Raw genomic sequence first — 25,041 nt, forward strand, 5'->3', positions numbered from 1 at the left:
TTAATAATATAGTTTTGTACTTTTGTACTTTGGCGTAAAAGTGCTTTACTTTTATGCCTAGGCGTAATTTTTTTTTAAGTTTTTATTTTTTACAAGACCAATATTGGAGTCACGGGTTTCTAAATATTTTTTTATCTTTATTTTTATCTTCAATCTTTTTCATTACTCTGAGCGTAGATCAAAACGTGTTAACCTCGAGCTTAACCTAGAAACAAAAAACGATGACGTCAGGATGTGCTGCTTTATTTAAAGAGATGCCTTCCTTGAATACTATGACGTACATAGAGATATATATTTTAACCGTTGGTATACATATACATCTATACATAAACGTATTGTACACCACCATCTGTAACGTTTCTATGTCTAACGTGTCCTGAATACGTATTGGAAATTTTTATAATGCTATTATAATAATAATTATACTTGTATGGATTGTTAATTTTTGTTTTCATTGTTTTTAATGTTTGAAAGGTCTCTGCGACGCTTTTTTTTCCCGCCCTATACCGGCTACATGTGCCACCTCTCGTAGGAAGATTCCTCACGTAAAAATATGGTTTATTTTTTTTTATCAACATAGATCCGATTCTGCTTTGTTTCGTAGCTACAGGGTGTTAAGTCTTAATTTTTTTCGATTTATTATAATTTTCTTCCAAGTGCTTTTATCGATTCGAATAAAATTTTTAGGGTAAAAATTACTATAAGTGCGACATATTTTAATACTCAAAAAGTGTCGACAGATTCAGCAGTGACGTGCATATGGGTTATCACTGGAATATTTTTCTAAAAAACATGAGCGTCACTGACTCTTTTCTCTTGTTAGGATTTTTTTTTAAATTTTCGTTTAATGCCGACTAAAAGTTGTCTCTTGATATTTTGTAGATTTTTTTAGAACTAACCCTGTATACAATTCAAAATAATCTAATTCAAAAGAGGAATAATTACAAGCTATTTCAAAAGGTTTTTGTGACAGATTATAAGATGCAAACCACACAATCTTTACTTGATATTTTTTTAATGCTTAAATAGCTCGAAAAAAAATATTCCTCACGCCACTGCATGATTGCAGTAAAAATGCAGTGGCGTACGAAAAAAAAACACTTCTCGCACGAGTAAAAATTAAGAAAAATTTATTTTTTTCTTCAAACATACGCATACCATACCTACCTATAGGTATTTCAAGCACATACATATGTTACCAATTTCGTAAATTATGTTTGTTAAAATTAATCTAATTGAAAAGAGAAATATTACAAGATATTTAAAAAAAAATAAAAAAGTACATAAATCTCTGGAGTTTTACAAATCGAAAACAGCTCATGCCAAACAATCCAGATGGTCCATGTATATTCCTATCCCAACATACACTCTCTATTTATAACGGAACACACAAAAAAAACATCTGGTACAGCAGTTTCAAATTAAAAATTCACAATAAAATACTTTCCACCGCGCTCTACCTGAACTTTATTAATAATTAACGCCATAAAACAATTAAATCCTTTAAATTACCTCGTTATCTATCTTACAGCTTCTTGTTATCGTCACAGTCATAGTTAACTGCGGATATATTCTTCCTCTACCGCGAAAAAACGACAGTTTTCTCAGAAAAAACCGACTGACACCCGCATTTTTCTAGTTTTTACGCTTTCCCTCGACCCGGTCCACAGTTTTCCGCGGAATTTCCGCAGTTTTGCGGCTGAAAAACGCTGAGTTTCCTTCGCGGAGCGCTGCAGATTTTTGCGGAACAATTCCTGCTACACAGACGGCAAAGGCGCAAACATTACTGGCGGATCTGGCAACGGCGCAGCATAAGAAGCGAGAGCCTCAAGCGCCGTCACCATGGAAACGGCCGGGCGAATGCTTGGCGCCGTTGCGACATCTAGCGTCGATTGGGGAAAGTGGCGGGAAATTTGCGCGCGTTGCCACATCTCTCGGGGGTTTCCTGAAGTATTCCGTATATGGATTTTTTTAAGGAGTGTGTTTGTTGTTTTTTGATTATAATCGATTAGATTATATCATACAAGGACTAATAATACCCGAGATAAAGTGTTATCATGTCTCCAAACAGTGCCGTGGCACATATTTTCCTTAATTTGGGTTCTTGAAGAGATATTTATATTTTTGATAGATGTTTTAATTACGCCTATAGTGTGTGTTGCTTAAAAAAGAAACCTAACAAATTATTGAGGAGTCTAGCCTTTATTATAAAAGGTTGTAATGTATTATTTATATTCCTAAATAAATAAATATATGACGCAATAAGTAAGTACCATATGATCGAAAAAAAGTAGTACTCTTATGGTGTGCTTTTATACTAAAGCAGTTTATAAAACAACGCTTTTCCTAAACTACTAGGAAATTTAAATTTGTTTCGCAGTAGAAAACAAAATAAACCAGTTTTCCCCAACTTCCCAACAAAGCTTCCCGGTTAAACATACACAAAACAAGAAAAACTTTCCAAAACACATAAACAGCTCTGCCTAGTTGCCAAATATCAAGATCATATGAAGATCGTGTAAGGTTAAACTATTTTTTCTTTTTAATCTTATGCTCTATGTTTAGATACTGCGTTCTTTAGATTTACTTATTTAATTGTTTTGATATTTGTATGAATTTAAATATGGAAATTTGTAGAATTAATAATATAAAATTGTCAGTACGGCAACGTCGCCTACAAAAAATAGAGAAATAAACATTGGCGCCTTTTCCCTGACACTGTTGCCAGATTATTTATTAAGTTTCCTGAAGTTTATTATAAAAAAAAACAAATAAACTTATTGCTTATTGCTTAATTCCCTTAATGCATAGAGAAAGGTAATAAAAATGTTCTTTTTATTACCTTTCTCTATGCCTTAATGCTAACGTATAGATCATACAAAATTAACTTTTATTCACGTGATTTAGCTTGACCGGCACAGGATTTCCCATTTTTACATATTTTCTTTTAATCAAAATATTTTAGAAAACAAAAATAAAGCAGTTATAAATATATGAACAGTTATTGTTTATATCAACAAAACTCATCTGCATAACAGCACTAAGGGATATACAGAGCCATTACTACCGCTTTCCTGTTCAAACTATTCTAATAAAGTTGCGATGAGTTTTTACGGCTATTAAGCTATCTTGTACAATTCGCACTAAAAGAGGTACTAAAAATAAAAATGTTCGACTGCAAGGGCTGCTAGTTGAATTTTTTAAAGTATCACAACACAATTAATTTATTTATAAACCAAAAACTCGTAATACAAAACTAAAGTGTCAAAACGAATGACAATGTCAGGAAATAAATAAATAAATGTGGCAATTTGACATTTTTTATAGCAGAGCTACCACGTGAATCCCAGCGGAATTTAAATTCCAGTTAGTCAGCCCAGCCACGAATATGTTGCCATGGTTGGCAACAATGAATTTAAAGATCGCGCTCTCGATTACGTAACTAGAAGTTTAATTTGGTATCAAATGTATATTCATATAAAGTTTTTTACTGGAATAAGTCCAAGAATAGGTCCCTTACTTTTAGCATAGCATAGATGAAGGCTTTGTATATTTTAAATAAAATTTATCATCTGAGGGAAAAATAAAAAAAATTCACAGCGACAACGGCGCTTTGATTATTCGCGGCAAATTTCCCGCGATCGGCCGTTTCCGCCAGTCCTCGCCGAGATTTCGATCGAGCGCTTGCGCCACTTTGCAAAAATCCTTCGTTTCAGCCGGGTCGCACCACCTGCTTTTAATTTCTCCGTTAAATTTCGGAAATCTCTGCATTTACGCCAGAAAACTTGCCGAAAATAGTCACCTTTATCTCTCTAAACACTCACGATCTTAATTACTACAAAAATGACCGAAGAAAAATCAACTGCAGTCTTCGACAAATGCAACGTCATAGTGGTGGATATCTTGGGCACAACCACTTCCATCAATTTCGCAAAGGTAAGTGAATTAAAGAGATTTTCGTGACTAAAACTGGGGTTTTTCCGCCGGCCGGCACAATTTTCCGACGGTTTTAAGTTATTTTTAATCGCGGAACGTATGGTGTACGGAGTTGGCACACGATACATCTCGGATTTTCATATTTTTGTTTTTGTTACTACCCGGCTTATTTGGAAAGATGGCCGCTGCAGGAGGTTTTGCAATAAAATAATTATTTAAATTAATAATTTTTCTAGTATTTTGCACGTGGTCTTCAGTTAAAATCGATCGGTTCTGGAGCAGGTAAAAAAAGTTCCATCGGGCGTTCAAAAAGGACCCTATCTTTTGTGTAGGCCCTTTATTGTTCAAAAAAAGACACGTTTTTCGGGGTAAATTGACAGATACCGGTCCTTTTGCACGTAGATTTGAAGGAAACTTGGTCATTTTACTTTAAATGCATGTTTTTCATCTGCTTGAACAAATCTAAGACATCGTATTGTCTTCTGTAATTTAATTTAAATGTCCATGTTTTAAATTACCCTAAAATTCTGATTTGAATGTTTTAAGAGACTATTGTAGTTCTTAGAGGTTTTATAAGAAAGAAATCTTAGGGTAGAGTTCACCTTTTTTGGTATAGGAAAATTGAACTTTAAATCAAATTTTTGTCATTTTTCTATTCTGAAATTCAAATTTTGACGGAATCTACTATGTTTTTGATATTCTTCATTCTTTAAAGTTCTGCAACTATGAATCAAGTAGTAATATTTAAATTGTTCATTATTTTTTAAAACAAAATTGTTCTTTCTAGGTTTGACATTATTTAAAAGACTAAATGACTTAGTTTCTGATAAGTTATAATGAACTGAAAATAAAAATTTCGAGATTTAACGAATGCTTTATTATGTATATCAAAAAACAAATAAAATTTCACTCTACCTAAATTAGGTTTATTTTTAGTTAAGTGTATTGGTTGTACAGGGTGTCCCAATTTCGTGTGTTTTACAAGGGTTTCTCGTTTATGAGTAGAGATACAAAGATGCGGTTTTCACATTACTAGGTATGCTACTTTTTTATGAAACGCTACTGATTGACAGCCTGTTAACTAAAAACTGCACAAGTTCATTTTCCGTGCAGTTTATTAAGAAAACAAGATGGAAAGCAATTTTTTCTGGCTATATTTTATATAAATAAAATAATATGTACTCTTTTAAATTAGGTTGATTTATATTAAAAATGTAGATAATGTCTTATTTTATTGCCTTATTTATGAAAAAGTATAGAGTACCTATACAGGGTTATTCACCACACATGACATGGAGAGACAATTAAATTGTGCATCTGATTTTCATAAAATATACAGGGTATTCCGTTTAAATTAAACAAGTTATTACCGTTTAAAGCTAGTAATTATTTAAAAAAAATGAAGACACTCTGTATAAGGTAGTATTATTTTTATTATTGCAACACAAAATTTAGCAAATAGAAAAACTTCTGTACAATATTTGGTTTTAAAAACTTAAATACGTCTAGAGAAATGAAGTTTGAAAATTGTTATTGCATTTTCACAAAATCGTACTTAAATATTTCAAAAACGGTAAGATTAAAGTGCGGTAAACCTTAATCATATTTACTTTTATTTTAATCGTATTAACTAAAAATGTTATAATATACAGGGTGTTACATTTAAAAAATACAATTTTGATATTATAATAGCGTGAACAACTAGTAGATATTGATGGTTGATTGGGATTCCAAGCCAACTGAACTAACTGCCGTTTTTCATTTTTCTTCATACAGTACAATAAAAAAATATATATACAGGATATCCCATTTAAAAAATTAACATAAGTTTGGGTTATATTTCGAAAATGACAGCTCTCAGCGAAAAACTAGTTACGTCACTGGATTCTACGTGAAAAACTCTACAGGACACAGTTTTCATATCTTTTCGAGACGTTATGAGATAACTGAGATACCAGGGAAGTCGACAATAATTACCTACCAATTCGCCCTGTATTTTAAGAACTAACAACTTGTCCTGTCTTGTGTAGCATCTTTAGTTTCATAAAAAAGTAACACAGTAATGTGAAAACAGCATGTTAAAAATGGTAACTTATCTGCCTTTTCTATAAACAAAAATAGAAAAATTAAGTTTCTTTATCTTTTTCTAATACGTCTTGATTTTTAATGTTAATTTTTTAATTTTGCGAAAAAAAAACGGCGTCAGAGATGGCTGAGGAATGAAAATCGATGATAATTTTGGCGAGGTCAAGCCCTATAAACGTCATTTTTTGACCCGTGCTCTTCTGTATTTTTTAATGACGCCTACTGCCAGATTGCCTTAAGAATTAATAAGTAATTTATTTTTATATTGAGTAAAAATGATTTTTAAATGGTGTGTAGTTTAAAACGAGAGAAAAAATAATTTTTTGGAAATAAATTTGTGCGTCGATTTTTGTTAAACGAGGTCTAGAGATTGACCTCACTAAAATTATCATCGATCATCATTCCCCAATTCCCCAGCCGTCTCTGACGCCTTTTTTTCGATTATACAGTATAACAGTTGTTGATTTCTTTTCTAAATTCACTAGGAGACCCTATTTCCCTTTGTCAACAAAAACGTGGAGGAAATCTTGAAAGAAAAATGGGACGACGAGTCTGTCAAGAAGGCCGTGAAACAGTTGAAGGAGGGAGAAGAAGAACTGAACCTGGAAGGAGCTGTCAAACTTGTCAAAGAACTGACGGACAGTGGCAGTGAAAACCCTGGGTTGAAGACTATCCAGGGATTGGTTTACAGCAAAGGATACGAAAATGGCGAACTTAAAGCTCAGTAAGTTAACCTAAGTTATAAAAATATATATTTTTTGTTTTATTAATGTTTAAATTAATAAAACACTTGTTTTTATAGAACTGAATTTAAAAATCATCTAATTTCTTAATATTATATCGACATTTCCATGGCATAGTAACCAATTTATTGACTCTTATTATTTAATATAAGATAAACTTGTTTATTTGTCTAAATGCGGTTACTTCATACATTTACAGGGTGTCCCAGTCTTCAGAGTATCTTTATATCATTCGGATTTCACTCCAGTTTTTTTTATAAAGTAGCCAGGCTGTGCTAGTAAAATATACAGGATGGTTAAAATAATTTCATTTTTACTCACTTAAACTTGTAGTTTTTTTATATGAAACTTGGTATGTTTTTTGTTCAGCCCGACATAGAGATTTTTCGGGACTTTGAACCACCCTGTATATTTCTGTAGGACACTTTTATTTTATGTGATATATACAAGGTTTTTAGATTAAATTATATTGCTGTGATTATAGTTTATAAAATTGAGAGAACTTGTTTTTGTGGGTTATAATATACAGTATGTCCCCGGATTGTCGTTACAGGAGGAAAAACTTTTTTATTATTGACAGTTTGAGAAAAAGGCATCTTCATAAAAAATTTGCTTGTTATAAAATGGTTAATTTCCTGTTTATACTTTTCCATACTGTTTTAGAGATTCAGATAGGGGAAAAAATCGGCTATATTTTCATGTTTTTTATTTAATTTTCTCTAAAACTTTGGAAAAATATAAAGATCAACCATTTTAGAACAAGCAAAAAATGTTTATAATGAATGTATTTTTCTCAAAAAATCCTCCTTGTAAAGACAAGCCGGGGACATGCTGTAGGTGTTGTAAAATTCTAATCAAGATTTTTTAAATTTGTATTTTTTTCTCATGGTCTCATAATATTCTGTAAAGGATTATAAAATATGTTTATTTAATTACTCAGCACTATTTTAGAACATATTTGTTCAAGCTGATAATACATGCTGATTTATATATTTCTTTACTTCAGATTTGCTTGTTTTTTTAGTATTTTACAAGCTCTATGCTACGGAAATTTTTGGTAATATTCTGATAATTTTTTCTAGTAAGGATCTCTTGATTATGGATTATATTATTAACTACTACAGGATGCGATACTTGTCTCGCGTGTGTTTATCAAATTTGATATTTGCGTGAAATGTGGATACATCATTATACAGGGTGTCCCAGGACCCAGGACTCTATCTCGGAAAGTAATACTAACACTGAATAGCCTGTGGAAAATAGTATATTGTTTTATTAGGAGTAAAAATTATACTTTTTGTGGCAAGGCTGTATGATTGACTACATTACAGTCCAGGCACAAAATTTTGCTCCAAATAGAACATGCTATTTTTTTTTAAAACGTCACAAATAATTTTTTTAACAATTTCAAACGTTGCAAATAATATAAAAAGATTTAAAAGTAATTATACAGGGTGGTCCGAACTGTATTCCGGAAACTTCGGCAGCATATTCTGCAGATAAAAAATAGATAAAAAAGTTTGTGTAAATGTATGTCCTAAAATGCTTAGTTTCGGAGATACAGGGTGTAGAAGTTTCATTTTTATTTCGATTTTTTTCAAATTTAATAATTTCTGAAGCAACGTCAATATTTAGATGAAAATTGGTGCCTGGGAGTTTTTTGACATGATAAATTTGATTTTGATGTCAATTTGACTTCTATCTCTCTCATATCTATAGGGGGCGACACCTAAATAATATGTATTTCCGTGATTTTTTGCGTAAAAATTTTTTTTTGCTTGAAAAATCGCTACAAGCAACCGTTCTCAAGATATTTAGAATGTAAATAGTCAATACGTGTCATTATTGACAAAAAATAAACATGTTGAATAGATAGTTATATCTTGAGAACCATTATTCTTAGCGATTTTTACCAAGACATCTTTTTTACATAAAAAACGTTGTAAATGTATATTTTTTGAGTCAGTAGTTTTATACAGGTATGGACGAAAAGTTATTACTCTTCAAAACAGTTAAAACACATGTAGGTGGCGCCCTCTACAAGTAGGAATCATATAGACATCAAAATCAAATTTCTAATGTCAAAAAACTCTTAGAGTCCAAATATTGACGTTACTTCAGAAATTATTTGGAAAAAATGGAAATAAAAATAAACTTCTACACCCTGTATCTCCGAAACTAAGCATTTTTTACTTACTTTTATCTGCAAAATATGCTGCCGAAGTTTCCGGAATACAGTTCGGACCACCCTGTATATTATACCATATAAACAATAATAATATGTATTTGACAGTAGACGTTAGGGTGCGCTGTCTTACAATTTGACTAACATATCGCGTTTTGTACATCTTTTCAGTGTGTTCTCCGACGTTGCCGTTGCCTTCGAACAGTGGGCGAAAACGCGCAAGGTTGCCATATATTCCACCGGCTCGGTCGAGTCGCAGAAGCAGCTGTTCGCGCGCTCGGTAGAGGGCGACCTAAGCTCGCACATATCAAACTATTTCGACCAATCGGTGGGCCCCAAGACCGAGACCGACAGCTACAAGAAGATCGCCGAAGAGCTGTCAAGCAAACCGGAAGAACTCCTGTTTTTGACAGATAATATTGAAGGTAAGCTTAGATATTTGTGGCTGGGGTTATTTTTTAGTAAATTTTTAAGTTTTTGTTATTGTTATCAGTTGGTAGAAGATTCTGACAAGCTTTAATATTTACTAAAAATGTGTTTTTGATGATTTGTACTTTGTACGGAGCTATCAAAAATTTTAGCAAACTATGTCAATTTATTGTCTACAGTTTCTACATGTCCAGATGTAGAAAATTAGTTTTTTATACAGGGTACGGCAATAGGGCATCTGTAGCTCCTAGAATAAAAAACTTGAGAATTTTGTTTAAGTGCATGCCTAAAGTATGTACTAGGATGTATTTCAGGAAAATACTTTAACTTCTATAGGGTGGCTCAAAAAAGTGTTAGTGAATCGGGGATGACTTTTTAAATGGAACACCCTGTATATTATTGCATTTTTGGCTGCCTTTCAGATCACTTTACATAATTCTAAGATATGAGTAAATATATTTCGAAAGTTTCAGAGATATTGTTAAATAAATAAAAAAATATATTTTTCAGTCTTTCTTAAAAAAAAATATTAAAAATACAAGAACTGTTCTGAAATCAAAACTATATTAGGTATTTACTTTAGATACTCTGTACTTACTTTGCTATAAATATGGTAATCGTAAATCATACAGGATGTTCAAAATTCTACGCCAAATTTTCTAAAAGATTAAACAATTTTTCGTCGTTTTTTAAATGGAACACCCCTATATTATTTTTTTAATTGATGGAGAATTAAAAAATGAATAATTTTTGCATTTAATGCATTTCCAAATTTTTAACGATTTTGCATATATTCGCGGTTTTATAATATTTCATATGACATTTTCCATAGTAAATTTTTATCAAAGCCACCCAATGATATTTCTCTCGTATTTTACCGTTGAAAGAGCCATATGAAATAATACCCCGAGTATCTGCGAAACCGTTAAAAATTTTGAAATACTGTAAATACAAAAAAAAATCATTTTTTAATTCTTCATCTAATAAAAAAAAAGAATCTACAGGGTGTTCCATTTAAAAAGACAAAGAAAAATTATTTTATATTTTAGAAAGTTTGTCGTAGAATTTTGAACACCCTGTATGATTTAAGATTACGATATTTATAGCAAAGTAAGTGCAGACCATTTAGAGTAAATACCTAATATAGTTTTTATATCAGGTCAGTTTTTGTATTTTTAATAACTTTTTTAAGAAAGCCTGAAAAATATATTTAATTTATTTATTTATTAATATCTTTGAAACTACTGAAATATATTTACTCATCTTAGGATTATGTAAAATGATCCGAAAGGAAGCTAAAAATGCAATACTATACAGGGTTATGTTGTTCACTGTTCTATTTAAAAAAATCATCCCGATCCACTCACACTTTTTTGAGTTACCCTGTAGAAGTTAAAATATTTTCCTGAAATACATCCTCGTACATACTTTAGGTTTGCACTTAAACAAAATTCCCAAGTTTATTACAGATGCCCTACGCACTATTGCCGGACTCTGTACACCACTTGACCCTAAAATTCCTCTTTCAGAGGGCAAAGCCGCCAAAAAAGCAGGCTTTTCCGTTAGCCTGGTGTCCAGAGAAGGCAACGCCGAACTCCCTGAAGAATCCAGTTCTTTCACAGTGGTATCCAGTTTCAAGGAAATCCTTTTGGAGAATCCGGCCAAGCGCAAGAACACAGAGGAACAGCCCGCAGAGGTTTGTGTTACCAACGCCAGAGGTAGAAAACGAGTAAAATCGTAGATAGTTTTAAGTAAAAATAGATTTTTTTCCCTCTTTGTAGTCTCTTCATTTAAGGTGTTTTGTATTGTAGCTAGTGGTAGTGCTGTTTTTTTTTGTTTCATCCTTTCCTCTTTTCCTCGTTGACTCTGTAGAATGTAGTTATTTTTTTGTGTACATGGTGTGCCATAAAGTTTGATTATGCCATAATTTTGACGTATTTATATGTCATGCGGCAACTGTCATTGCGACAAATTATACAAATCTTCTATACATACGCATAATGTGGGGTTAGATGAAAAGTAGTTTCGAAGTTGATTTTATTTTAACTTTTTGGCACGCCCTGTATATGTCACAGGAAGACAATAACTAAACAATAATATAGAATTTAACTCAGAAGTTTATTGGTATAAAAAGTTGTTTTAAAATTTTTTTGGTTATACATTTATTGACGGAAGTTTTTTCGTTGATGTTTAGATTTTAGTTCCTATAATCTACTTCGTGGATAAAGCTATACCATAAGTTACACAAAACTTTGTCTCTGTGAGTACGTCATGCACTGTTCTCACCAGTGTTGCCACCTCTACCAAAATTATACAGGGTGTCCCAGAAAATAACTGCAGATATTTTAGGGGGGTCAAAAGTAACATCTTTTCACAATTTTTAAAATAAATTGAAAATAATTTATAACAATAAATTGAAAAAAATTAATTGAGTTGTTTAAGAGTTTTTCATGAGGTTTTTGAGGTTATTCAACGCCTCAGGTGAATAAACAAGTAGGTTTTTTTAAATTTCCCGGAAAATGTCAAGAAAACATTTTCAACAATTTTTTTTCGCAAAAAAAACTCATAGGCAAGTATAGGCTCAAGTATTTCTGAGGCTGAAATATACTACCGGTTAAAATATTTGCACTTATTTCTGGGACACCCTGTATTTTCGGTAGATGACTTGGTAAGAATTCGGTAGAAATTTTTGGATATTTTTAATTAATTGTACAATTTCTAAAAAATGACAAATACACAAAAGAAAGACAGAAAATCGATTAAGTCAGTGTCAAAGACAGAGACGATAGATAGTCGAATGTCTTTGATATGTTCTCAACAAGAATGAAACAAATTTACTTATCCACGTAAATTATAATATGATCTAAAGTTTTGTTATTGTTTTCCTTAGTGATCTATTTTTAGTTTAATTTTTTCTCCTGCATATTTTTTTTGTTAACTGTAGTTGAAAATAATCTTTATTTTTTTCTCTTTTTTTTTCTTTTGTAGTAGGTAGACTGATATCGGTGGTAGTTATGACATGACTTGACGTACTGTGTAGGTTAGTGACATAATAATTGCATGCCATTCGCTCTATTCAAGGTACAAAACAGAATGATTCGTTTTAATTTTGTAAATTACGTGTAAATATATATTTTTTTGTTGAAACGAAAAAAGTGTTTTTTTTTTCTCTAAAAACCTTCTAAAAAATGTTTTTTAGATTGTTTTTGTTAATAAAATTTATGGGAATGTTTAGGAAAGGCCTAAGAAATTAGCTAAGACTGATAAAGAAGACGAAACAAACGTTATTGAAGCAGAAAAAGAAGAAGTAAAAAAAGATGAGACTAAAGAAGAAGCTAAGGTACAGGATGAAGCTATGGAAGTTGATGGTGTTAAAGAAGATACAAAAACAGGTAAATAAAATTAGCAAGTTACTCTTTTGGGGGAACACCCAGTGTATTATTTCGATATTCAATAGAAAATTTATGTCTCTTCAAAATATTAAAATTGCCTATCTCTCTGATAAAGATTTTCCTAAATATTTTTATTTTTATGATTTAATGTCAGTAGATATTTATTATTTGATACAATTTAGGTAGTTGTGACAGACCTAACCTTAATTTAACAAAAATTAAAGGATGTAGAGTAAAACGAAGTTAGATAATAAGAAAAGTTACATATTATGTGTATATGAGGTAAATTGTGAAGTAACTTATTTTGTTACTATCTTTACGGAATATTGGGACATATAGTGGGTGTTTCCTTGCCAACATACGTCATATTAATTAATTTTTTACAGAAGAAGCAGAGAAGACTGACGCAACCGTAGAAAAGACTGATGAAGCCGACTCTAAACCCACCGAAACCTCTACCGACGTGGAAATGACCAACGGCGAGGCAGAAACAAAGACTGAAGCGGAAAACCCAGAACAACCCGCGCAGACTGAAGAAAAAGACCAAAAAACCCCAGCTGAAGAGCCAGAAAAAATCGAAGAAAAATCTAAAGAAGAGGAAAAAGTCGAAGAAAAAGCAACTCCAGAAACCACAGGTTGGTTACTGTCTCTTTTTTTTTCATAGAACTCTAGATTTTATGTGTCTTTTATGCATTTTTGTGACCCTATTTTCATTATTAATTAATACTCGAATATTTTTTACAATCTGACAGTGGCGTGCATATAATTGAGGCACCCCAACCTTCTTTGCGCGCGCTGGAAATAAAAATTCAAGGCCGTGACACACAAGCTAGCGAGACGCAAAGTGGTAGCGGCTTAGAGTATGTAGTGACGCGACGTGTATTTGTGAGCAGTCCACGTGTTTATAAAAAATAATGATATTTTAATATAAATTTTGTGAAAGCGAATCAAATTATTACTTGTAAAAAATTATTTGTTACACGTAAAAATTATTTTTATTAATTTTTTTATTTTTCGCATATAAAACAATTTTTTACGCCTATAGAACTATTTGTGACACGCATAAAACTGTTTATTACAAGCCAAAAATTATTTCTTTCACGCAAAAAACAAATTTTTACTTGTAAAAAACTATTTTGTAGGCGTAAAAAAATATTTTTTTAATTTATTCTTTTTCAACATTCCAAACTAGACTTTTTCAAAGGGTTGTCGTTTCGGCACACTTAGTGGTGATGTGTTATGGTGTTTCCCCATTTTCCCCACAGAATCTGCATTTGCCGTTGTTTCTTAGCTTCAATATGCTGAGTTGTTTTTTAACAGGAGACTGTTTCGTTGGTGTCGATCGCTGTGCTGCGCAGTGATGTCAAGTCTGAGAATATTTCTCCCAATTTAGAGTAAAAAATAATTTTAAGTAAATTTAATTCTTGGTTTGAGGTCAAAATTAAAATAAATATTTTAAAAATTTAATACATTAATTACTATTTATTGATAATTTGTTTTTTATTTTATGACGTTTCGACCATTAACTTGGTCTTTTTCATAATGAATCTTCTACTTGTTCCATCTGTCAGAATTAATAATATTTACATGTAAAAACAGTTAAAATTACAAAAATAAAACAATATTGACTTACCCTGAACGTAGATTTGTTATTTTTTGTTAAAACTTAATCCTAATTTTATAGTACATACTTCTTTTCTTATAGAAAAGCCAGTAGATGAAGAGAAAGAGACAGTTGACAGCACGACCGAAGAGCCCAAACCCGAAACGACTGAAGAACCCAAAAAGGAGGAAACCGCAAAGGAAGAAACCGAAGAAAATAAAGAAGCCCAACCAGTAACTGAGGAAAAATCAGAGTCCAACGATGCAGTTCCCGAAAAAAACGAGAAAACAGAAGAACCCAAGGAAAAACCAGTTGAAAACGGCGAAGAACAGCCCGATTCCGCTGCGGAAAGCAGTAAAAACGTTGAAGAAAAGTCCGAAGATAAAGTTGATGAGGTTTCTAAGACAGAGAACAACGTTTCTTCGTCCGAACCTGATGAAGCACCCAAAGAAGAAGAATCTAAGGTGGATTCGGAAGAGAAGGAGAACAAGAAAGATCTTGCGAATGGGTTAGAGAATGGTACGGCAGAAAGTGAGGTTACGACTAACGGGGAAGCTTCTGTAAGTATTTTCATTGTTGCCTTATATTGTATGATAGAAAAAAAAAACGTTAAAGACGGTTCGGGAATGACAATGCATAATAATTTTGGTAAGGTCAATCTCTAGAGGTCGTTTATTAAAAATTGACACTAATATTATTATAGAACGATTAAAAATAGATAGAACGTTTCCAGACACACAGAGACTCTCAAATATTTTTCTGCTACATATTTATATACATGTTTTTTTTTATATTGCTACATTATTATTATTTGACTAGTTTAATTTTATTAATAAGACTAGACTAACCAAAATTATATGATAAAGCACTTTTAAACAAAGTTGAAGGAAGATATAGTGTACCTATCACACTGCTTAATAGAACTACTACAATTAGAAGAAAAACAAAAAGAAAAAAATACCTAAATACCTTCCCCTACTACTCAACTACAAAATAAACGAATATAATCTCTTATAAAAACACTACACAACTACTTCTTGTCTTTTACACTGAACAAATTATCAAACTTACTATTTAATCAAACAAAAATAAAAAATAACCAAATTACCCCTTCAGCTACTACTTAACTACAAAATAAACTATAAAAACACTACTAAACTACTTCTGGTATTTCATACTAAACATATAATTAAACTTAATAAAAATTAATCTAATTTTACACTACAACTACAAAGAAATAAGAAATTTTTTAAAACTAGAAGAAATAAAACTTCGATACTTGCGACCAGTATCATTCGGACAAAGAATATAAAATACTTTAAAATGTGCATTCAGAGAGAAAAAATATCTCAAAAAATCTAAACAAACGTTTGCTTTCTTATCAGTAAGAAAAATTGGCCTCGTCTGCCTTGCGGAATTTGTCGGGCATTTTCAGTGGTCGAATTATACAGGGTATCCAAGAAATAATATATATAATAAATAAATAAATATATTAAATTGTTTAATGATAGAAAATCCGTATTATTAACGTACTGTACCCAAAATCCGTAAATCTACGGATTAATTAGTAGTTCTGGCAACACTGTCTCCGGCAACCACCCACTCTGTCGACTAAAAGCAGAACTACGGTACAGTATTCTTTATCCCCAGCGCTGTAAACGCCCAGCGGCGCAGAGCTAAACTAAATCTCGGGATTCTCGGACAGGCTGGCATGGCGGTAACGCCAACTACATCTCGGACAGGTTTTTAGCCAAGAAATCGCTCATAAGTTTGCGCATCTTCTTATTTCTTCAATCAATGGTTTTATTCAATGTCTGTAACAGTTTATTTCTTCTTTTACAGCCCGAAAAAAAGGTAAACGGTGACAGCAAGGACACGAACGGCAAAGAGGCGGACAGTGCCGTGGAAAAAACGGAAGAAATCGTAGTGAAAAAAGTGGAAAGCACCGAGGCTTCTACAGAGAGTCCGCCAGTGAGCGTGGAAGTTTAGGTCTATCCAATATAAATATATATTTTTTCAATTTTTCCCCAACACGAAAATAAAAAACAGGATTTATTTATGTTCGTATGTTGTGGTATCTTATATAATATCGGCAGGGGAGATCTGTTGGATTTTTATCAATTGTCCCTGGATTTCTGAGGTTAGGATGTTCCATTATTTTTTCCAGTGGAAGACATTTAAATTTGAGACATAGAAAAATATTATAACAGTGTAATGAACAACTTAAAAGACTGAAAATTGTGTGTTAGAAGTTAAAAAATCTTAATACATTTATTTAAAATTATTTAACTGTATCTAACAACTTTTTTTGTTGATAAGATCTTTTTCTTTTATTAAACAATATTTAATAAAGTTTTTTTATGTCTCAATTTTAGATGTCTTCTTATTTTTTTTCTAATTTATTTTAATATTTATTAGTTTTTTAATTCTCCCATACAGGGGGATTAATAACTTGTTTAAATTCGTTGTTCCTAAAACTTCTCTATGTGCCAATTATCCCCACAATTTTCCGAAAAAAAAAGGTTCTCTATTTTTTTAACTCGTACCGACAATTTGAATTTGTGTTTTTATCTGGATATTTAACATTCCTAAACAATAATAACGATTATTAAGAATAATACTCTTGTCGAAAGTAAGTGTGATTTGAACTGAACTGTATGTAGCTTTTCTAATTTTTTAATTTGTGATAAACAGTTTTTTTTTTACTTTCGTCAAAACATTTTGGAAGCGTTTTCAGTATTTTTTTAGAATTAAAACATATATTGACAAAATAATAATACTCTTTAGGTTTTTAAGAGCTTCCAAAAACTATTCGTACACATTTCGTTGTTTCTTTGTCTTAGTTTTTAGTTTTTTAAAGTATTTCGCGTCGTTTTTCTATTAGTTCTTTCGTTTGATGTTAGTTTTTTTACGATTTTTCAACTCATTTCGTTAGTTCTTAGGTGTACAGGCCATCTTTTTTTCTGTATAAAGAAAGTGGCTTACTCAACAATATATTGTATACGTTTAGCACAAAACACCGCATAATAAATTTTTGTAGTGTTCTAAAAAAATGGAGTTTTATTTCATGCAATTGTAGTGGTTAAAATGTATTTTATTAATCTATTTTCTTCTTTACTAGATTTGTTTAATTATTTATCATCGAAATGTATTTTTCCCTTAAAATTCATTTTTATTTCTTAAAAATTTTTTGACACTGGCCGTATGGCCTATATGAGTTCAAGCCATTTAAAAGAAAAGAAGAAGAACCTTGCTTTTATTCTGTGGTTACGGTCTTTTAAGACCTGAAATACGAAAAAGAAGAAGAACGCCGATGGCGCCATTTTGGAAAAGGTGAGAAAATTTTGAACTAAAGTGTTTCCAAGGTTACCAAGGTATTAGCGAAATCTTGAAACTTAATCTAAATCAATATTTTTGTAAGTCTATGATGAATTAAACCTTTAGAAAATAATGATAAATTTAATAAAGATATAATACAAATTTTGTTTCAGTAGAATAAATAACATAATTTATTTTAGAGACAGTATTATTTATCCAACAAAAAATAATCTTTCTGTTTTACATGACACATGACAACAGTGCGCCATTTTCCGTTGTTAGCAGCAAGTTGTTATGTCGATCTTAGATTTTTCCGATTTTTCATAGAAAAGGTGGTTTTTCTGTACACTATTTGAGTGTATTCTGTTCCCTAAGGCCTGCTTATTCTCCTGTAAATGTAAGTACCCATTATTTGGCCTGTATTCTATGATTTTTTTTCACTTTCAAATGTTTCGATTACATCACCGTTAAAAGCTAATGTTTTCCTATTTTCATAACTTACTTTTTCTAAATTGAGTATATGGAAATATAGATACATTCCTTGATGTCTCTAATGTATATTAAAACTATAGTTACATAGAATTTTGCTTTATATTTAGAAATATTTGGTATTTTTTGTTCCACTTTTTTTGGGTCATTTTTAGAGATGTTTTGTATTCCTGAATATATATTTTTTAGGTGTTTATTTCTATAGGCAAACAAGTATTTTCTACGTCTTTTAGAATGAGCCAGTGTTAATTCAATTATAATTAATGTAATTGTTGGGAATGGATCTCCCATTCCCAACAATTACATCAGCAATGGCATAGTATTTTCACAGAAACTTCTTCATCATATTTTAGCTACCAATTTTGCATTGTTTTTAACTATTTGTTTATAATGTTTTAATTATAAATCTCTGTTTTAGGAGTAATTAATATTAATAATACACACAAGCACATACAAAGAAGACCACTCAAAGAAGAGATCTAGAAGTATAGCCTTATATAATTCTGATGTTTGGCTATCATATCCTGGTTTAAAAGATTGTTTTTCCATTATCTAATTAATAGTAAGTTTAAATAATTATTGAAAAATAATTTTAGAAATTATTAAAGGTTTATTAACAAACTAATCATAGTTTTTAAGTCATATTTAATGTTAATGAAAAAAAACCAAGGACTGTAGCATAATCAAATGTAACATTATTTATTTTTTACAGATATTGTACAACAAATCGATGGATGTATACTGTTCCAGGGCAGTACATTTATCCTTTCGATGAAGGTTACTAATACAATGCAAATTGGGACAAAGATAAGTACCTACACATCTAAAATTTGATTTCTTTTGGTTAAATATATTTTTACTGCTTTTTGATATTCATTCAGCAGTTGATTTCATAATTTTTATATTTAATTAAGCATAAAAAAAATTCCCATGGGCCTCTGATTTGCATTTTTAATTTGCGCCAATTTTTGACTTCGGCAACTTCTTTTTCTTTTTGCTAAAATACTATCTACTTACAACTTTACTTGTTATTTTTGGTTGACTTTTATTTCTCTATAATAGCTTGACTCCCATATTTTCTTGATTATAGGAATAATATCACCATTTATTATATCTATAAAATATCCCACTGACTGTATTTCTATAGGTTTTATTTGTTTGGTAAATATACCATCTACTTAGGATTTTAATTCATGTTGTTTATGGTATAACTTGCATTTCGGTATAATAGTTTGTTTCCCATATTTACTTCATTGTGGGAATAACATCATTCGTCGATTCTATAAAATATCCCACTGACTTTGATTTCTATAAGTCTTCTTTTATTTGTATTTTCTTATAGTGCCCTAATATTTTTTTGGTTGGATAATTTCTTGCGCAGAAGTTTAGTTTTGATAGATTCATTTTCATGTCCTTTTTCTCAGATCATATGTCATGAATTGCTATAATTTTACGGATTCTGTTGGTTTGTTACGATAACACACTTAAAAATCTCAAAATAAGGAATAATTTCCCGTCAATTCCTGGCGCATTCGCCATTTATTCGAAAATCTCCCTCGTTCCCAGGATATCACTTCTTGCTTTTCTGTAATTTTTTTCAATCAATTTTCTGAGTAACATCGACTCCAGAGCATCACAGCTAGCCTCCCCGCAAAAGAGGAGACCCGGGTCGCTCCCTAACCCTGATGTTCGGGCATCGATGACCTATGTAGCATGCATAGGTACCCAAGGGAGTCACCACCCTCTGGTTTACGAGCTAGGTGTTCTAACGCTAGAGGCTTCGGCCGGATACGACCTGGCACCCAAGCTCCGAGACTTCTTCGTGCACGTATTCCGTGACCCTCGAAGAGGCAGGGGGCGGGATATCGGACACATTGAAGATGATGAGGGGGGTCCGCCTGTAGGGGGTCCCGGTGGATGTCCGCTCGATGGGTGACGAGGGCGACCCGAGACGAGGCTGCTTAGCTGGGATGGGAACTGACTGGTGAGGCTTAATCGTCAGACAAGGGTTAAATCGGTTGAGGGGGGAGCGAACTTGATGCTCTGGAGGATTTTTCTTTATGTACTTGAGTCCTATTTTGACGAGATATTCGTTAGAGGAGGCTAAGCATAACTTTTCGTGTTGTTATATACCAGGTTCTTTTTTATTTTTTAATATCATCTAATATTGTTTTGCTTCGTCTTGCTTTTGGCCTACCTCTTTATATTTGTCTGCCATATATTTTCTTTACTACTGGAATATCATTCATCAATTCTGTATATACTCTTCAAATGACTCTCCTGTATATTTGTATATTTTTTCAATTCATCATATCCTTTTCACTATTTTTCACCCGTATTTTCTTTATTATAGGAATGCGTCATTCATTAATTCTATAAATTCTTCTATTGATTGTATTTCTCTTAAGTTTTTTGTATATATTTGTATACCTTTTTTGTGTCATTCTTCTGAGATTCTTCTAAGACATATTTCGTCTAGAATTATAGTTTTTTTTTGGAATTCATTTTCATGCCATTTTTTTCAATTTCTGCAACTAAATCATATCTATTTTATTATTTGTCTTCCATATTTGCTTCCTTATGGGAGTGTCATCATACATCAGTTCTATAAATTTTTCCGTTGATTGTCTGACTAATTTTGTTATATTATGTAGGTACATTTTTTTAGGTATAGACATTTTTTTCTGAAACTTTTCCAAGTTCATCTATTTTTCCTTCCCTTCACCAGTTTTTTTCAATTTATCTTATCTCTATTTGTCTCTCATATTGTTTTTATTCTGGGGGGTGTAAAGCTAGTTCGCCTCCACGTGGTGCACCCTGGGTAACGCTAAATGAACTAGCAAATATTTTCAGTCAGACAATCCTAGGATCTCCTGTCCATAAGATCAATTTCACAAAGTTCCACTTTTCTTTAAGAGATATGATGCTATCAAGCAAGGCAAACAGTCTTTCTCTTTATTGTTTTTCTTCTAATTTTATTTCTTAATCTCTTCTTTATGTATTATTTCTTATTTACTGTAATTCTTCTAAGACTTCCAAGTCTTTGATTTCATTTCTGTTGATGCCAACATGCGATTGTATAGTTTTCGATTCATGAATGGGATATTGTACTGCTTTGGAACAAGGATTTTTGGACAAGGACAGCTGCACTTCAATTCAAGCACCCTCATCAAGATGCCATTAGATTGATTATATCCACCATTCAATTAGATCAACATTCAATAGGATGAAATTCATCACTGAAGAGGAATAGAATAATTTTAGGTAAATTATACTAAAATATTTTTTTAAAATCAAGTATATTTGACAAACGCCTCATATTATTGTAGATATTTTGTAAAATATTTAGGTATAAATTCTTTACTGAATACATACAGTACTTCACACGGTTTTCAGTATTATAGTACCGGAAATAATTTAAACATTAATGTGGGTGGTACTTATTAGATTTTATTAAAATTCCTATTATGGGGATTTTGAATGAATTTTTAGACTCTACTAAAATTATAGCCGTTTATTAAACAATTAATATTTCAGTCATATAATTTACAGCATAAAGTCTAATAGTTTACTGTTTAGATCATATTATTTAGATGATTTTCTCATAATATCATTCTAAATATTCAAAAAAATAAATATTTTTTAACTGTAATTATATTAATAAATGTACTAACATAATATTCAATAAACTGAATATGCTATAAAATTATTTTGGACATTTTAAATAAGAATCTGGACTATATTGCAATAATGATCTGTCTAAAAGAAAAATGTGTCCATTCAAATTTTCCTTAAAGCCCGCCTAAATGATCGCAGCACCAGTTTATCGCGGTGGTGTTTCTTGTAACTAAATTTAGCTGTGGCGTCATCTGCAGCAACGTAATGAAACTACGCTATTAATAGGTGTAGAATTCTGTAAAATTGCCTCTCCTGCTATCTAGCGGAAGGTGACTGTACTGTGAATATTTAGAATAAAGAAATCTACTATTTCGAGTATGGCGCCATCGAACGTGGAATAGTTCAACTCTAACGACATTTAACAGAAATCTATATTTTTAGGGTTCCAAAAAGTGTTTGATCAGAGTCATCTATTATTTTTATTTAGCACCATTTATGATTTTTTTAACCGAAAAATTAAACATGTCTTACTGCCGTTTGCCGTCAGGGATTACGATTTTTTGAAATGTTTGCTGGAAAAGGTGATTTTATTGTGTATTATTTGTTCATAAACTTTTCTTAAGGCTCTGCTCGATCATCTATAATAGTAAGTACCGTTTATTTCGTGATATTTTACGTATTTTTTCTTCTCCAAAGTTTTTGTTATCGCCAACGGCGTCTCTTGGAATTTAACAATGTTTTTACGTAATAACAGGTAATAATACTGTTTAAATAATTTCTTTTATAATTTCCTAACGAAAAAATGATCAAACATTATTACGTAATTGTTGATTTCAATACAAATTACAAGTTCTCTTCATGTTCTCTTTGTATTTGTTAGCATTGTCTTTGTTTTTGCACTTATAATGCGTCATGCAGACTGGAGTTTTTTCAGATATTAACTTTTGTATGTCTACTATATTATTTTCTATGTTTTATCATCATAAAACATATTTTCTAAAGGTTTGGATATGTTTTATTCTAAATATTACATTGTTTATTGCATTTTACATAGTATATTACATAATGTTTTTTTATTCCCATTTTTCCCAAACTGCACATTTAGAAATATGGTATTTTAGTTGTATTGTTGTTTAATTTTAGGAAAGGTAAATCGCAAAATTTTTAGATACATTAACCAGGAAAAGATCCTATCTAAGGAATTTCTTGTTTTGATCTGGATATTCTCACACCTTTTTTACGTAGTAGGTAAAAACTTTTGTTGTTTTGATTTCTGAAATACAAGGGTATTAGTCACACTACTTCAAAAGACTGCATATTATTACGTTAAGGATTAAAAATTACTTTAAAACTCTAACAAATATACTTTTCACATACAGAACAGTAATTTTTAGTAGAAGATTGTGATTTTTGGGTGTCCTAAATATATTTTTTGTTTTGTTTTAGACATTAATAATAGCACATATGAGCATGCATTCTTCATGCATCCTTTCACAGAAGAGGAGGTAGGAGTGATCTCAGAGAAGGTAGCTAATCTTTGACCAAGGATTAAATCCGATGCAGGAAGATAAAAAGCATTGGGAGACAAAGATTTATGGCAAATTGAGGCTTATCAAACACAGTTCAGCCATATCTATAACTACGACTTTGAAACTAAACAAAGTAAGTCTTATTTTTTGTTAATATATTACAGGAACAATTGTACTTTTCACAGTTTATATTTATTTTAGTCACATTATTATATACGTATATACTTATGCTTAAATCAAAACCAGCATGTAACTTAATTTATTTCTTTAGTTCTTAATTTTACTGGTTGCCTACTCGATCATTAAAAAAATTGAAATTAAATCCAAGAACAAATTATAGCATTGTTTATTTCTAAATTTAAATTTTAAATGCATCTACTGTTTTAATGCACTTACTTTACAAACTATGTGCTAGTAGATATTATAAAATACTATGTATCTCCCTTGTTAAAGGATTTAATAATATCTATTAACATTAACTAAAGTATATGTAACTGAGTAAAAAAAAATATAATACAGCTTAATAATTCTATTTAGTAGGCTTTATCTTCGTGGCAGTTGATGGTTATGTCCTTTTTCATCTGCAACATTTGAAGAAGATGCCCATTACATTGAATAAATTCAACATTCGACAGTGGAATCACGAAATTCAACATTGAAGAGAACCTAATTCATTTTAGGTAAATTGTACTATTTTTTTTAAATCAAATATATGTAATAAATATTTTTTTTTAAATCAAATATATGTAAAACTTATATAATATAATATAGATATAAATTATAATGAAATGTAATATTGTTTATTTCTTTGTTACAGATTTTGTACAACAAATCGATGGTTGTATACAGTTCCAGGGCAGTACATTTATCTTTTTCATGAATATTACCAACAATGCATAAGGACACAAGTATATCTAATTTTTTTGGCCTTTGGCCACTTCATTTTCTTATTGGTAAAATCTAATTAGAATTTTACATCCTGTTGTTTTTGGTTAACTTTCAATTTTCTATAATATCCTGAGTCCCATATTTTCTCCATTGTGGTAATAATAACATCATTCATTAATTCTTTAAAGTATTTTATTGCCTGTATTTCAATAAGTCTCTTTTATTTGCATTATTTTTCTTATGGTGTTATTTTTCTAATGCTTTTTTGCTTGTGTAATTCCTTGTACAGAATTTTAGTTTTGATGGATACATTTTTATGTCATTTTTTTCAGATTGTATCCCATGAATTGCTATAATTTTACAGATCTTGTTGGTTCCCTTTGCCCGTGTTTAAACACACAAAATACACTTAAAACTCCCACAATAAGAACTATTCCCAATCAATTCCTGGCGCATTCGCCATTTATTCAAAAAACCTGACTCGTCCTCAGACGATGTCACTTCTGTTTTTCCCAGCCTTTTTTTCAATGAATTTTTCTGAATAATATGGACTCCAGAGCATCACAGCTAGCCTCCCCGCAAAAGAGGAGACCCGGGTCGCTCCCTAACCCTGATGTTCGGGCATCGATGACCTATGTAGCATGCATAGGTACCCAAGGGAGTCACCACTCTCTGGTTTACGAGCTAGGTGTTCTAACGCTAGAGGCTTCGGCCGGATACGACCTGGCACCCAAGCTCCGAGACTTCTTCGTGCACGTATTCCGTGACCCTCGAAGAGGCAGGGGCGGGATATCGGACATTGAAGATGATGAGGGGGTCCGCCTGT

The 25,041-nt window shown here is 31.4% G+C and overlaps 2 protein-coding genes and 1 long non-coding RNA gene across 5 annotated transcripts in view; 2 read left to right on the forward strand and 1 right to left on the reverse strand.

The window, feature by feature from the left end:
• Positions 1-1,829, reverse strand: part of LOC115884843 (diacylglycerol kinase 1) — a 126,844-nt gene extending 125,015 nt beyond the window's left edge. The window contains exon 1 of the mRNA XM_030903548.1: positions 1,513-1,829. The gene's annotated coding sequence lies outside the window, so the exon portion shown is untranslated. The remainder of the gene's footprint in view (positions 1-1,512) is intronic.
• Positions 1,830-3,654: 1,825 nt separating this feature from the next.
• Positions 3,655-16,835, forward strand: LOC115884815 (enolase-phosphatase E1). The gene is made up of 8 exons (XM_030903514.1): positions 3,655-3,936; positions 6,507-6,745; positions 9,121-9,374; positions 10,908-11,074; positions 12,614-12,770; positions 13,157-13,405; positions 14,476-14,933; positions 16,216-16,835. The coding sequence occupies exons 1-8, from the start codon at positions 3,844-3,846 to the stop codon at positions 16,360-16,362; spliced, it is 1,764 nt and encodes a 587-aa protein (XP_030759374.1). The 5' UTR covers positions 3,655-3,843; the 3' UTR covers positions 16,363-16,835.
• Positions 16,836-20,963: 4,128 nt separating this feature from the next.
• On the forward strand, positions 20,964-24,912 carry LOC115884947. 3 transcript variants are annotated; one of them, XR_004050646.1, is made up of 5 exons: positions 22,213-22,444; positions 22,942-23,046; positions 23,245-23,460; positions 23,865-24,007; positions 24,145-24,912. It is a non-coding gene; the product is annotated as an uncharacterized LOC115884947 (long non-coding RNA). The 3 variants fall into 3 exon arrangements; XR_004050647.1 differs by lacking the exons at positions 22,213-22,444; positions 22,942-23,046 and adding an exon at positions 20,964-21,444; XR_004050648.1 differs by lacking the exon at positions 22,942-23,046.
• Positions 24,913-25,041: the final 129 nt, after the last annotated feature.

The sequence above is a fragment of the Sitophilus oryzae genome, unplaced genomic scaffold (assembly GCF_002938485.1).
Source record: "Sitophilus oryzae breed Bouriz unplaced genomic scaffold, Soryzae_2.0 scaffold_358_pilon_pilon, whole genome shotgun sequence".
NCBI classification, from domain to species: Eukaryota; Metazoa; Arthropoda; class Insecta; order Coleoptera; family Curculionidae; genus Sitophilus; species Sitophilus oryzae.

Coding starts and splice junctions, on each gene's coding strand:
- LOC115884815 (XM_030903514.1), top strand. CDS start 3,844: ATGACCGAAGAAAAATCAACTGCAGTCTTCGACAAATGCAACGTCATA. Junction 6,746..9,120: donor AATGGCGAACTTAAAGCTCA/GTAAGTTAACCT, acceptor ACATCTTTTCAG/TGTGTTCTCCGACGTTGCCG. Junction 9,375..10,907: donor TTTGACAGATAATATTGAAG/GTAAGCTTAGAT, acceptor TTCCTCTTTCAG/AGGGCAAAGCCGCCAAAAAA.